The sequence below is a fragment of the Denticeps clupeoides genome, chromosome 1 (assembly GCF_900700375.1).
Source record: "Denticeps clupeoides chromosome 1, fDenClu1.1, whole genome shotgun sequence".
NCBI lineage: Eukaryota > Metazoa > Chordata > Actinopteri > Clupeiformes > Denticipitidae > Denticeps > Denticeps clupeoides.
The window spans coordinates 687,395-702,700 of NC_041707.1; the positions used below are offsets into that span (position 1 = coordinate 687,395).

Below are 15,306 nucleotides of genomic sequence, written 5' to 3' on the forward strand. Positions count from 1 at the left end.
AGATGTTATGGCCACGAATCAGCATCCGTGATCCAGTTACCTTAACGCCCAGATTTAGGACTAGTGTGTGTGAGCGCCGTCTCGCTGCTGTGGCCGTAGAAGATCACAGAGCAGACGGAGCTCCACCGCCGCTGTGCCAGGAGACAAGAGGAGCCTTCTGGACAGAAGAAAGCTTGCTCTGCACCGGTGCTGGCTAGGATGTCCCCATAGGGTCTCAACTTGAACTTTTAACATACTACAATCTGAGGATGGATCCCCAAGTTGACCTGAGGTCGAACGTGTCCGTGTATCACGTGTCCGGCGAGGGCGAAGTTGCCATCGGCGTCTATCTGTTGTTGCTTGGTAACGATGAATCCACTTCCATTTGTCAGAAGTGTCTCTTCGTAGCACCGTACGTGTAAAGGAACGCCGCGTTTCCTGCTCTTTTTCTTCGCAGGGTGGCTCTCGTGGCTCGGCAATGGGGTTGTGATCTTGCTCCTGACCAAACAGAGGCACTCTCTGGAGCCCCAGGACTTCCTCACGCTCAACCTCGCCGTGTCCGACGCCGGAATCGCCATTTTTGGATACTCGCGGGGCATCTTGGAGGTCTTCAATGTGTTCAGGGATGATGGCTATCTTATGAAAACCTTCTGGACCTGCAAGGTAAACACCACAGAAGAGAGCGTGCAAGCTGAACGCTTCATTTTCTATTCAGTAGCTGAGCAGAAGGAGAATAGTTGGCAGGCGATGAAAGTGCTTCAGTGCTGCGTTTGGCTCCAAGATGTTAACCTGGCATCGCCTGGACGACTGGAGATTTCCAGTTTTGGTTCGTTCTGTTTATGTATTCGTAGTTTTACATAAGTTATTTTTACTTGGCACGAGGCACGTAATAGAGCTGAAGGTGAAGAGGCCTTCAGAACTATTCCAGGTTCCACATAGAAGGAACTCAGAATAAAGAACAAAAATCTTTTTACTCACCAAAACACTCAAATCAGTCTTAACGTTATGCCCGATCTTGAGGAGATCCCCGAAACGGCCCCGTCCAGTCAAGACGTGGGCTCCACTTGGCCTCTGAAGGTGTGTTGTGGTGTCCCCACGAAGGCCATCACCAACACCCCCATCCCAGCTCCGTGCTCCAGAAAACGGTGGTGAACTCGGCCGCGTTTTACACGTTGCCTGAATGTACATTTACATTTACAGCATTTACCAGACGCCCTTATCCAGAGCGACTTACAGTCAGTAGTTACAGGGACAGCTGCTCAGGGACACGATGGTAGTAAGTGGGATTCGAACCCGGGTCCTCTGGTTCATAGGCGAGTGTGTTACCCGCTAGGCTACTACCACCCTGTGTACCTGTGATGTTCTGCTCGTAACTGGCCTGCATTCTTCTGGAGAAGAATGTGTGTCCTTCTCCTGGCTGGTGTTGACACGCTTGTCCACGGTCGTCTTAATCTGAAACCGGGTCTGTTGCTGTGTGTGGCAGGTGGACGGCTTCTTAATCCTGCTCTTCGGCCTCATCAGCATCAACACGCTGACAGCCATCAGTGTGGTCCGCTACATCAAAGGATGCCAGCCTCACCACGGTATGTCCACGCCGTGCCGACCTGGGCCGTGCCGACCTGGGCCGTGCCGACCTGGGCCGTGCCAACCTGGGCCCTGCCAACCTGGGCCATGCCAACCTGGGCCCTATTACAGCAGGTGTTCGGGGAGGGGGGCTCACGGGGTGGCGCTTCGCCCACATCATCGCTATGTGATTATGGCAGCGCTTTATAAAGACTGATCTCAGAACAGCTGTGAGGGCCACACAGGCCACGCTGCTTCTTCCAGTGTGTGACGGGGTTTCTCCACCTCTTCAGGCCACCACGTCACCAGGCGCAGCGTCGGCGTGGCCATCGCAGCTGTGTGGTCCTGGTGCCTCTTCTGGTCGGGAGCGCCACTTGTGGGCTGGGGCAGTTACAGAGGTACCCAACTTTCCCTCATCTCCAGATCTTCTTGGTCTCCAAGCCTGTAGTTTCCCAGAATTTATTATAAAAGCAGGGGCCACGTCACATTAAAACCCCCATAAACTGTGTTTAATGTCACAGGCCGTAAGTACGGCACCTGCGAAATCGACTGGGCGCAGGCCAGATACTCGGTGGCCTACCGGCTGTACGTCATCACCATCTTCTTCTTCAACTTCTTCATCCCCATCTCCGTCATCGTCTTCACCTACGTGTCCATCATGCGCGCCGTCAACGCCAGCCACAAGAGCAGCCGCGGCGGCGAGGTCAGCGAGCGGCAGAGGAAGATCGAGCGCAGCATCACGCAGGTCTGTAGGTTCCTTCACGCTTCACATGGTCTGCTCACATTTCCCATAACAGGAGCCACGCTGGAATTTTAACAGGAAACAAGCCTAATTCAATCTGACAAAACAGACCGGGTTGGTGTTGTAGGGGGGAAGAGGAGGGATGTCACCCCCAAAATAACAACAGTCGAAACGAACACCCCCGTTCCATCCCGTCTGCTGTTTTATTACCGAACGCACAGGAGGCAGCGGCAGCGTACCATCCAGCCAGCCAGGGGGCGCCACTAACGGAGGAATAATATTAAATGTGTTTCTTAAAACTAGCTTGTATTTCATTTTTAAAAAGCCCTCATGAATTTACCCCCCCCCCCCCCCTCTACGGAAAGCCAACAGGGCCAATAATCAGCAGGTTCATGACTCTCGGCATGAAAAAATGTCATTTTGTGCTAAGAAAGCAGAATAAACACCAAATTCTCAACCTCCATCCTCAACGCCGCTCTTTTCATTAAGCTGCAGTTTTTAAGCAAAAATGATTAATCATATTGATCAGGTAGTCGACAGACAGATGGTCCAGTTCCTTAACCGCCAGGCCACCACCTCCCCAGGATGGCCGTTTATGGTGGATAGAGTGGATCCCTGTTGTGAGACCTGTTGACCTCCATGTGGGGTTGACCTCCATGAGGTGAAAGGAGTTTATTTTAAGGGTACACAGTGGGTACTGGGGAGTGGTGGCAGTCCCTCCTCTTTAACCTCTTCGTCCGCACTACTGCAAGCGAAGCAGCAGAAGATACTGAGACGTATGTGAGACGTCTTCACCGGGACGTGCTCTCCCACTTGGACCGGCGGTTGTAGTCTTCTGTCCAAAAGCTCACAGCGCAGTATGGCCTAGTGAGTGACCCACGGCATATTTTGAAAGGACGAGGTTTATTAGGAGAGTTGGTGCCCCTGCTCTCACACCGTCACCAGCTGTGTCCCCAGAGCGCTCTGTAACCCGAGACCAAGTCTTCGGTTAGATTCGCTCCAAAAACGTTTGTTTTGCTTGCCTGTCCTGCCTGTGCCGCTGCCAAAAGTATTATTGTCTTTGCTTGACATTATGTAATTATTTCATGTCTACTTCTGCTCGGAGACCTGGACCTGCTGGTTCTCACACAGCTTTTTGGACCGAGTTCAGTCAAGATTGAGCCAAGACATTTAGAATTAGTCACGTCTGCTCAACCTCAAAATGATGGTTTCTTTTCCCAGAACACAGTTTTTCATCATATTGACTAAAGTCGGGTTATTAATCATCTACTTTGGGCCTAAAGATAATAAAAATATTCATGGACCACTTACACATTTTCATAAGCTTTCATCCTCCGTTAGCATGGCTACCTTGTTACCTTGAGTCATATGAAGTTTAGGGACGTCACCTCACACCTCCAAGGTTGTGAGTTCGAATCCCACCTCGGACCTTGTGTGTAATTTTGTCATATTAGGTTTAGGGGTGTGGCGGTTAGGGACGTCACCTCACACCTCCAAGGTTGTGAGTTCGAATCCCACCTCGGACCTTGTGTGAAATTTTGTCATATTAGGTTTAGGGGTGTGGCGGTTAGGGACGTCACCTCACACCTCCAAGGTTGTGAGTTCGAATCCCACCTCGGACCTTGTGTGTACTTTTGTCATATTAGGTTTAGGGGTGTGGCGGTTAGGGACGTCACCTCACACCTCCAAGGTTGTGAGTTCGAATCCCACCTCGGACCTTGTGTGTACTTTTGTCATATTAGGTTTAGGGGTGTGGCGGTTAGGGACGTCACCTCACACCTCCAAGGTTGTGAGTTCGAATCCCACCTCGGACCTTGTGTGCAATTTTGTCATATTAGGTTTAGGGGTGTGGCGGTTAGGGACGTCACCTCACACCTCCAAGGTTGTGAGTTCGAATCCCACCTCGGACCTTGTGTGAAATTTTGTCATATTAGGTTTAGGGGTGTGGCGGTTAGGGACGTCACCTCACACCTCCAAGGTTGTGAGTTCGAATATCACCTCGGACCTTGTGTGTAATTTTGTCATATTAGGTTTAGGGGTGTGACGGTTAGGGACGTCGTGAGTTTTTGTCATGGGAGTTGTGAGTTCGAATCCCACCTCGGACCTTGTGTGAAATTTTGTCATATTAGGTTTAGGGGTGTGGCGGTTAGGGACGTCACCTCACACCTCCAAGGTTGTGAGTTCGAATCCCACCTCGGACCTTGTGTGTACTTTTGTCATATTAGGTTTAGGGGTGTGGCGGTTAGGGACGTCACCTCACACCTCCAAGGTTGTGAGTTCGAATCCCACCTCGGACCTTGTGTGTACTTTTGTCATATTAGGTTTAGGGGTGTGGCGGTTAGGGACGTCACCTCACACCTCCAAGGTTGTGAGTTCGAATCCCACCTCGGACCTTGTGTGCAATTTTGTCATATTAGGTTTAGGGGTGTGGCGGTTAGGGACGTCACCTCACACCTCCAAGGTTGTGAGTTCGAATCCCACCTCGGACCTTGTGTGAAATTTTGTCATATTAGGTTTAGGGGTGTGGCGGTTAGGGACGTCACCTCACACCTCCAAGGTTGTGAGTTCGAATATCACCTCGGACCTTGTGTGTAATTTTGTCATATTAGGTTTAGGGGTGTGACGGTTAGGGACGTCGTGAGTTTTTGTCATGGGAGTTGTGAGTTCGAATCCCACCTCGGACCTTGTGTGAAATTTTGTCATATTAGGTTTAGGGGTGTGGCGGTTAGGGACGTCACCTCACACCTCCAAGGTTGTGAGTTCGAATCCCACCTCGGACCTTGTGTGTACTTTTGTCATATTAGGTTTAGGGGTGTGGCGGTTAGGGACGTCACCTCACACCTCCAAGGTTGTGAGTTCGAATCCCACCTCGGACCTTGTGTGAAATTTTGTCATATTAGGTTTAGGGGTGTGGCGGTTAGGGACGTCGTGAGTTTTTGTCATGGGAGTTGTGAGCTCGAATCCCACCTCGGACCTTGTGTGAAATTTTGTCATATTAGGTTTAGGGGTGTGGCGGTTAGGGACGTCACCTCACACCTCCAAGGTTGTGAGTTCGAATCCCACCTCGGACCTTGTGTGTAATTTTGTCATATGAAGTTTGTCAAAACCGTGGCGGTTTGTGATTCTTTCTTGCCTTTGAAGTCACTGATGAATTTGGTTGGTGTGTCTCCTCAGGTGTCCCTACTCCTGTGTGCAGCGTTCCTGCTGGCCTGGTCTCCCTATGCCGTCATCTCCATGTGGTCTGCTTTTGGCTACCAAGTGCCCCCTCTGAATGGCATTCTTGCCAGTCTGTTCGCCAAGTCGGCTAGTTTCTACAACCCCCTGATTTATATCGGACTGAGCTCCAAGTTCAGGAACGACCTGAGGGACCTTTTCCGCTGCCTGCGGAGACCCCCAGCTCGGAACACACCCACCCCTCCTCTGTGTCCAAATGCGGTGCAGCTGAACCTGGAGGCTTTCAAAGAGGCAGGAGACCTCCCAGGCAACATGGACTCAGGTGTGGAGATGGGACAGATTGACAGTATTGATGCCAGCCAGAGTGACCGTGAGCACCTCGAAGGGGGACCTGAAGGGGAAGAGGAGGCTCCAGAGCAGACAGACTGTCCACGTAGCCCTCTGGTAGGGAAACAAACCCCTGCCTCACGCATCTTCATGAGGAGACCCAGTGATTCTGGTCGACTGTAAAGACTGATTACCCCGGGGTCTTATTTACCCTGGACATGGGGTGTTTTTGATATGATACAGTCGTGGAATGACAAAAATCCTGGTTTTCACAAAGTTTGCTGTTTCAGTATTTTTGTTTCTAGTCAGTTGTTTCAATGGTGTGTTGAAGAATAATTTCAAGTTTCAATTGACAATTATATCAAATAATTTGTATAGAGTCAATATTTATTTCATAATTGCAGTGTTCACAGTGCAGTTTTTTTCAAGACCTCTGCAATATTCCCCGTGGCATGCTGTCAATCAACGTCTGGGCCGAATCAGACAGGACTGATGGGGGCGTCATCTTTTCTTCTCCGGACAATCATTTTTCCAGATGCCCCAAACAATCAGAAAAGGGGCTTCATCACAGAAAATGACTTTTCTCCAGTCCTCAGCAGTCCAGTCCCTGTACTTCCAGCAGAATATCAGTCTGTCCTTGACGTTTTTCCTGGAGAGAAGTGGCTTCTTTGCTGCCCTTCTTGACACCAGGTCATCTTCCAAAAGTCTTCTCCTCGCGTTTCGGTGTCTGTAGCTTTAATTGCTAATGAGGAGAGAGGCGGGATGAAGAGGAGAGTGGCCTACAGAAGTGAGCAGGCATTCGTGGAAATTACATCACAAACAGGAAGCCGTGTCCATACCGGTTCTTCAGAGTCCCGCGTGACTGAACTAAAAAATTTATTTGTGTTCATTTTTACATCCAATCACTGAGCAACTGCAATACTTCACACGTTTGGAAGCCATGACTGTGGGTGGAGATCATGTTTTCGGGGCGGGTGGGAAAAGCATGAGAAACGGGAGGTAACCTTTCCCCTTATGATGTCATAAGGGGACAAATTCCAGATCCGACTGTCTGAGCTGCGGCTCTCTGAACGATGAAGCAGGACGACAAAAACACTCTTTACACCGACCACCATTTCTAGCCACTGCAGGACTGTAGACAGGCTGGGGGACTCGTATTAATGTTCAATCATCTCACAGTCACATTTTTCATGTCAGGGGACTTTTAAAGCATCCAGTCTGCAAGACAGAATGATCTCCAGACTTGTGCTCCTTAACACCGTGTTGTGCTCCTCAACACGGGCAGTGGTGGCCTAGCGGTTAAGGAAGCGGCCCCGTAATCAGAAGGTTGCCGGTTCGAATCCCGAGCCGCCAAGGTACCACTGAGCAAAGCACCGTCCCCACACACTGCTCCCCGGGCGCCTGTCATGGCCGCCCACTGCTCACTCAGGGTGATGGTTAAATGCAGAGGGCAAATTTCACTGTGTGCACCATGTGCTGTGCTGCTGTGTATCACATGTGACAATCGCTTCACTTTTGAAAAGTTTGAAAAAATTAATGAGAGGATCACTGACATAATCCCAGCAGACACTTTTGTGGCAGAGATGAGTTCCTTTTCATGGTAAAGCGGGACTTTAAATTAATCTGATCGCTCTTCATTACATTCTGGAGTATGTTGTTGTCATTCTCAAACCCTTTGTCCACGACTGTGCTTCACCTGGGTGTGGGACGTTCTGACAGGAGGGGGTTTCAATCGTCCAGAATGAGGAAATTACATAAATGAGAGCTGCTAATCATGCCTACAGGCTCCTCTGTTTATGAATTCCTCATCTGGGTTTCAGGAATAGCTGGGTTGGTCCTCACTTCCTCCTCTTCAACGTACTGTAAATATAACCAGTATGCAGTCACATTTTGCTTCTATCTGCATTTCCATAAATCCTGAAGGCATAACTGGCACCTACGTCTCCCAGCTGCTTCCTGTATTATAGCTCCTCGCTGTATAATCTCTGAATCTGAAGATTTCTAGAAACCCGGTCTAGTACATGTCCATGTGTATTTAGTAAAACAGTTTGGTTTTTATTGGTCATGTTGTGCTTATGTCAGTTGTGTATTGTGTAGTGGGTTTTTTTTAATAAAAGGGATTGCAGTTAGATTGTGTGTATAATTTGGTGCCACCAGAGCTTTTTGGAGCAACAAGTGTGCAGTTTTAATAGAATTCCAGCTACTGTAAGTGAATGTGTTTGCACTGAGGTGAACTGTGCTAAATAAATACAATTCAAATGTTTACGTTTGTCCAAATGACTCCGTAATGGCGGCTAAAGTGGGCTGAGCAAATATGTACAGTTGCATAGTCTATATGATTTTGGTCAACGAAACAAAAGTTATGGCCCATATAGAATATTCCAGTAGATTGGAATCAGTTCAAAAGGTTAAAGGTCATACAGCGAGCGTCCTGACAGGACCCAGGGTGCCAGGTTTTTGTGAGGTCTGCAGCTGTCACATCAAACAATGCATGCGGCTGTGCCGCGATATCTGGCATCACCGAACGTCACATGAGTTCTCCAACATGTCACACAGAATCCAGACTCTGACATAAACCCCCCAACTCGGACAGAGGAGGGGGAGGTACGAAGCGCGTCCTTGGAAGGACAGAGGGACCAGAGGGGACTCGTTTCAGTGTGGGGTGGTGTTGGTGTGTGACTGACTGGGCTCCAAGGTGATGACGGGGCAAGTGGAGCGAGAACATCTTCTCACGTGGAGGGCAATGTGAGTGTGTGTGTGTGTGTGTGTGATTGTTTTTATATCTCCGCCCTGACCCTCCGTCCCGAAAATCCGTCCTGAATAAAAGATACTTCCTCTCCGTCCCCTCCGTGAAAACTACTGAACATCATTACCACAGCCGCCACCCCCCATCTACCTCTGAACATTAATAACCTGGGGGCGGGGCCACCTGCGGATGGGCGGGGCCACGCCCGGTGACGTGAGGGTCATTATTTAAAGAGGAGGGGGCTTCGGAGCTGGACTCAGGCTCAGCATCCGCGGCTGAAGGAATAGCGCTTCTTTCCCTGTGTGAGTGTGTGAGTGTGTGTGTGTGTGTGTGTTGTGGACCTGAGAGCTGCGGCCCTTCTGCTCGAATCTGACCGGCCGTTGGTCCGTATACATTATAAATACTCGTTTATTATATACACTATCATATTATTTTAGATTGGATAATCGTTTTCCTCTTTATTTGTATTATTCTTTTTCACTCTTCCTCTGTTTTACCATCTTCCTCGATTTCTTAATTGATATATTTTTAAGAATTACTCTCACTGTTATAATATTGTGCTTTATGTAAAGCTTCTCCTCCTTCTCAGGTTTAATATAACCTCACCATGCAGGCCTGGCTCGCTGGACTCAGTCTGTTGGGTACGAGTTCATTCTAACACTTATTATTATTAATATTATTATTATTATTATTATTATGTATTAATATGTTCTGACATGATTTCCTCTTCGCTCAGGCGTCCTGTTACTAATATGCGGAGCCGCTGGATCCGAGAGCAGCGGTAAATGTGTATAAAGATGATGATGATGATGATGATGATGATGATGATGATAATGATGATATTGAAGTGTCCGTGATGCCACCTCCCCAGTCCCGGTCCCCGTCACCTGCGCCACCCGCGGTGCGGACCTGGTGGAGACCCGCCAGCTGCTCCTGTGCCCGGCCCACTGCGCCCAGTACCGGCCGTCGGTGTTCGGTACCGGGGTTTACGCCGCGGTGTCCAGCGTGTGCGGAGCGGCGATGCACCGGTACGAAATACGATCATCAAAAGATTCTGTCTAGATTATGGCTCATAAAACTGTTCAGTTATCTGTTGCACATGAAATGATGTGAATTCGTGTTTTATGAAGTGGTTTGTGTCCCAGGGGGGTGATCGGGGAGTCGGGAGGGACCCTGATGGTCCACAAGCTGCCGGGAAGAACCAACTACCTCAGCTCCACCTCTAACGGGGTCCAGTCCCAGCCGCTGGCCCGGTGGACGGCGTCCTTCACAGTGACCAGTAGGGGGCGACACTTTACAACGATTTAAAAAAATCCCTCTCAGTCCCCAAAGTGGAGCATGATCAGAACAGGACTTTTAAATCAGACGCACTTATCCAGTTACAGGGACAGTCCCCCCTGGAGACACTCAGGGTTAAGTGTCCTGCTCAGGGACACGATGGTAATAAATGGAGTTTGAACCTTGAATGTGTTCTTTAAATGTTCTTCTGGTTCATGGCCAGTTGTTTTAGCCCATTAAGATACTGCCACCCCATGTACTATGAATTTTACTATGCACCTTACCATAGACCTTACCATAGATTTTACCATTCACCTTACCATTCACTTTACCATAGACTTTACCATGCACTTTACATTCACTTTAACATTCACCTTACCATAGACTTTACCATTCACCTTACCATAGACTTTACCATTCACCTTACCATTCACTTTACCATAGACTTTACCATTCACTTTACATTCACTTTAACATTCACCTTACCATAGACTTTACCATTCACCTTACCATTCACCTTACCATAGACTTTACCATTCACCTTACCATTCACTTTACCATAGACTTTACCATGCACTTTACATTCACTTTAACATTCACCTTACCATAGACTTTACCATTCACCTTACCATTCACTTTACCATAGACTTTACCATGCACTTTACATTCACTTTAACATTCACCTTACCATAGACTTTACCATTCACCTTACCATTCACCTTACCATAGACTTTACCATGCACTTTACATTCACTTTAACATTCACCTTACCATAGACTTTACCATTCACCTTACCATTCACCTTACCATAGACTTTACCATTCACCTTACCATTCACTTTACCATAGACTTTACCATGCACTTTACATTCACTTTAACATTCACCTTACCATAGACTTTACCATTCACCTTACCATTCACCTTACCATAGACTTTACCATGCACTTTACATTCACTTTAACATTCACCTTACCATAGACTTTACCATTCACCTTACCATTCACCTTACCATAGACTTTACCATTCACCTTACCATTCACTTTACCATAGACTTTACCATGCACTTTACATTCACTTTACCATTCACCTTACCATAGACTTTACCATTCACTTTACCATTCACCTTACCATAGACTTTACCATTCACCTTACCATTCACTTTACCATAGACTTTACCATGCACTTTACATTCACTTTAACATTCACCTTACCATAGACTTTACCATCCACCTTACCATTCACTTTAACATAGACTTTACCATGCACTTTACATTCACTTTAACATTCACCTTACCATAGACTTTAACATTCACCTTACCATTCACTTTACCATAGACTTTACCATTCACCTTACCATTCACTTTACCATAGACTTTACCATTCACTTTACATTCACTTTAACATTCACCTTACCATAGACTTTACCATTCACTTTACCATTCACCTTACCATAGACTTTACCATTCACCTTACCATAGACAAACTATGAATGAACACATGTGGAGTTCTGTACTTAACAAAAAAAGGTGAAATAAGTGAAAACATGTTTTATATTCTAGTTTCTTTGCTCTGATTACTGCTTTACACACTCTTGGCATTCTCTCGATGAGCTTCAAGAGGTCGTCACCTGAAATGCTTCTCCAACAGTCTTGAAGGAGTTCCCAGAGGTGTTTAGCACTTGTTGGTCCAGCTCACCCCAAACCATCTGGATTGGGTTCAGGTGACTGTGGAGGTCAGGTCTCCACTTTTTGTTAAGTACATAACTCCACATGTGTTCATTCATAGTTTTGATGCCTTCAGTGAGAATCTACCAACGTAAATGGTCATGAAGATAAAGAAAACAGAAAATGAGAAGGTGTCCAGACTTTTGTCCTGTAGTGTATTTGCTCTGGCAACACTGTATAGATAGCAGTCAGACTAATACAGGATGCTGGACGGAAGAATTGAGCGGAACGTGAGCCTATGATCAGAGTTGCTAGATTGAAATGTCTTCTCTGTGGTCAGAATGGGTCAGTCCCCCACAGGAAGTGTCCAGCCACACCAGTACAGCAGCGCCCCCATCTGCAGCAGGTTGGTAGTGCATCACTGTCAGCTTCTATTTGACGGAAGTTGCTACAGAGCACTGACTGGTGTGTATTTTTCAGTGAAGAAAACAGTGAAGAAGATCTTAAAGAAGCCTACAAGCCAGGGCAACCGGGGTATGAACTTTCAGACGCTGTCAAGCACACACACATCAATGATCTACAGACGAAGCAATTGTACATAATAATGGCGGATAGTGAGTAATAATGGTGAGTAAAAGACGAGTAAACTCGGTGAAACTGTCCCAGACTGCCAGGTGGACGTTGCCCTGCTACTGGACAGCAGCCACAACATCGGGCAGCGGCGCTTCAACCTGCAGAAGAGCTTCGCCAGTAAGCTGGCGCTGATGCTGCGGGTGGGGGAGCACGGTCCCCACGTGGGGGTGGTGCAGGCCAGGTAAACGCCCCCTAGTGTGTGCCTGTGTGTGTGTGTGTGTGTGTGAGTGTGTGTGTGTGTGTAATGTGAGAGTGAGTGTGATCTATGTATCTATGTCTCAGCGATATGCCACGGACAGAATTCTACCTGACCAACTACACTCAACCCAAAGATGTGGTCTTTGCCATAAAAGAAATCGCGTTCATGGGAGGCAACACCAACACAGGTGTGACACTGCTGAACATTATTAACAATAAACTGTAATAACATGTATAATGTAAGGTTTATATAACTGCAAGTCTGATGAAATGAAATCGATTTCGTTCATATGATGAAGTTCGTTTTGGACGAAACCGGGGATTCTGAACCACGTCTGCCGGTTTCTGTTCATTCGGCAAGTTGGAGGGTGGAGGGTCTGTGAGGGGTCTTCATCTGACTTTCCCTGCAGGCAAAGCGATCACCCACACGGTGGAGACCTTCTTCAGCCCGGAGCTGGGTGTCCGGCGGGGCCACCCCCGCATCATCGTGGCCATTGTGGACGGCTGGCCCTCCGACAGTTTGGACGAAGCCGCAGTTCTGGCACGAGAGTCGGGCATCAACGTGTTCATCGTGTCGGTGGCCAAACCAAGTCCGGAGGAGCTGAACATGGTGAAGGACCCAGACTTCTTTAAAAAGGTGACAAGTACACGTGCAGAACAGGTCAGCAGGTAACAAAAAGCCTCACAGCATCTTGACCAAATTTAAAGTGAAGTGATTGTCACATGTGATACACAGCAGCACAGCACACGATGCACACGGTGAAATGTGTCCTCTGCATTTGACCCATCACCCTTGGTGAGCAGTGGGCACCATGACAGGCGCCCGGGGAGCAGTGTGTGGGGACGGTGCTCAGTGGCACCTTGGCGGATCGGGAATCGAACCGGCAACCTTCTGATTACGGGGCCGCTTCCTTAACCGCTAGGCCACCACTGCCCCATAAAATGGAGAAAGATGGTCCATGTGAGGCTACAGAAGGCCCCGCAACACGCCAATTCGGTAGTAGATACGAGAATCCGTGCATTCTTGGCCTACCACAGAGATGGCAGTACGGCCGTGTATAATTAGCAGAGTTCGTCCGACATGGAACCCCCTGCATGACACGATGAGCCCACTGGACATCTACACCTCGTAACGTATTATTGTGCTGTCCGCGTGTGTGTTGATGTGACAGGCCGTGTGCAAGGACAACGGGTTCTTCTCCTTCACCATGCCCAGCTGGTTCACCACCACCAAGTTCGTGAAGCCCCTGGGCCAGAAGCTCTGCACCATCGACCAGATGCTGTGCAGCCGGACCTGCTACAACGCCGTCAACCTCGGCTTCCTCATCGATGGCTCCAGCAGCGTGGGCGAGGCCAACTTCCGCACGGTCCTGGAGTTCGTGGCGTCCGTGGCGCGCAGCTTCGACGTGTCGGACGTGGGCGCCCGCGTGGGCGCGGTGCAGTTCACCTACGACCAGAGGCTGGAGTTCGGCCTGAACGACCACACCACCAAGGAGCAGGCTCTGCAGGCGCTGCGGCGGATCCCGTACATGAGCGGGGGGACGGCCACAGGGGACGCCATCACCTACGCCGTCAGGAACCTGTTCCAGAAGCGGCGGCCCGGCTCCGCCGGCCGGAACTTCCTGGTGGTGGTGACGGACGGCCAGTCGTACGACGACGTGAGGGGACCGGCTCGGGCCGCGCATAAAGAAGGTCATTCCTGTTTCCCATTATTCATAATCCGCGCGTGAAGCCAGCGGCGTGAACGTTCCCGTCCCCCCATGCAGGCATCACGGTCTTCTCGGTGGGCGTGGCCTGGGCCCCGCTGGACGACCTGCGCTCCATGGCGTCGGAGCCGAAGGAGAGCCACACCTTCTTCACGCGGGAGTTCAGCGGCCTGGCCAACTTCCAGCAGACCTTGGTCAGGGCCATCTGCAGGGACTTCACCGACGCCAACTAGCGCCGGGACCTTCTGGGCTCTTTATTTCCAGCTGCATCTCTGCCTGTAGAACAGTAGGTCGTAGCTGCGCCGGCGTTCCGGTCTGGTCCCTGCATGTGGCGAGTAGATGCCAGGAAATGAATTGATGTGATGTGCCAGCCACCACTGTAATATATTTCTGTAAATGAGCCGCTTTGGAGTCGTTGTATTCATCGTTTTGCTGATATGCTTCATATATATGATTGCAATGCTTGAAAATTCTGCATCGGGCAGCAACACAGAGGAGGAGGAAAAGTCGAAATTCCTTAACGTGTTTGAATAATGCAGTAATAACCATAGACTGGGATCCCTCTGGATTGCATGAACCAGCACCACATGGTTAAAATATCATATTTTAGACTATTATACATAATGCAAAATGAAACCAAATGCTCTATTAGAAGGAAATTGTTTGTAAAATTGTATGACGGACGATCCATTACTTTTTGTGTTCATTTGCAGGCTTGATTTTCTTCCACATTCTGCAGACAAACAGCATTGGATGGGGGGGGGGGGCATGTAACGATTGTATATTTCTGTCATAATTTATTACTTTTCACTCAATAAAAGGCAAATATTTTTACGCCCCTCGTTTATTATAACATGATTACTTGGCGCTATTTATTCGTAGAAATTGGAATTCAAAGCCCCAGGAAAAACTTCCCTTCATGTTGAGTTTCGCCAGGAAATCGACATTCAAAAAAGGTCAAAACGAGGGTCCCCAACTCAAGAAAACTTTTGTGTGTCTGATCCAAATAAAGCAGGTCAGAGGTCGGATGGTCTGTACAGGTACACCATTTAATATTTATTATAGACATTTTATATACATTACTTTTCAACAGCGGTATTCTGCTATGTGATACAATCTTTAAAATCTGATTCATAGTTTGTAAATCAAAAACATTACAAAACTCATCAAAAACTTGCAAACTGATCAGAACCTTTTTTTTTTTTTCCTTTTTTGGAAGACTAGAAAAAATACTTTATTTTATTAATCATGCATTACACAAAAAAAAAAAAAAAAAAAAAAAAACTTTGTTAAGCA

The 15,306-nt window shown here is 48.2% G+C and overlaps 2 protein-coding genes across 3 annotated transcripts; both read left to right on the forward strand.

Moving 5' to 3' along the window:
- The first annotated feature begins 62 nt into the window (after positions 1-62).
- opn6b (opsin 6, group member b) lies at positions 63-6,412 on the forward strand. Its single transcript, XM_028974459.1, has 6 exons — positions 63-342; positions 437-642; positions 1,463-1,562; positions 1,836-1,940; positions 2,064-2,287; positions 5,459-6,412. The coding sequence occupies exons 1-6, from the start codon at positions 249-251 to the stop codon at positions 5,966-5,968; spliced, it is 1,239 nt and encodes a 412-aa protein (XP_028830292.1). The 5' UTR covers positions 63-248; the 3' UTR covers positions 5,969-6,412.
- Positions 6,413-8,710: 2,298 nt separating this feature from the next.
- On the forward strand, positions 8,711-15,180 carry coch (coagulation factor C homolog, cochlin (Limulus polyphemus)). 2 transcript variants are annotated; one of them, XM_028969536.1, is made up of 12 exons: positions 8,711-8,833; positions 9,121-9,172; positions 9,268-9,312; positions 9,403-9,559; positions 9,677-9,810; positions 11,814-11,879; positions 11,954-12,007; positions 12,140-12,287; positions 12,389-12,492; positions 12,715-12,941; positions 13,477-13,996; positions 14,071-15,180. In XM_028969536.1, exons 2-12 carry the CDS (start codon positions 9,139-9,141, stop codon positions 14,241-14,243), a joined length of 1,662 nt encoding a protein of 553 aa, XP_028825369.1. In that variant the 5' UTR covers positions 8,711-8,833; positions 9,121-9,138; the 3' UTR covers positions 14,244-15,180. The 2 variants fall into 2 exon arrangements, with proteins under 2 accessions (XP_028825369.1, XP_028825361.1); XM_028969528.1 differs by having other exon boundaries at positions 8,797-8,914.
- The last annotated feature ends 126 nt before the right edge of the window (positions 15,181-15,306 follow it).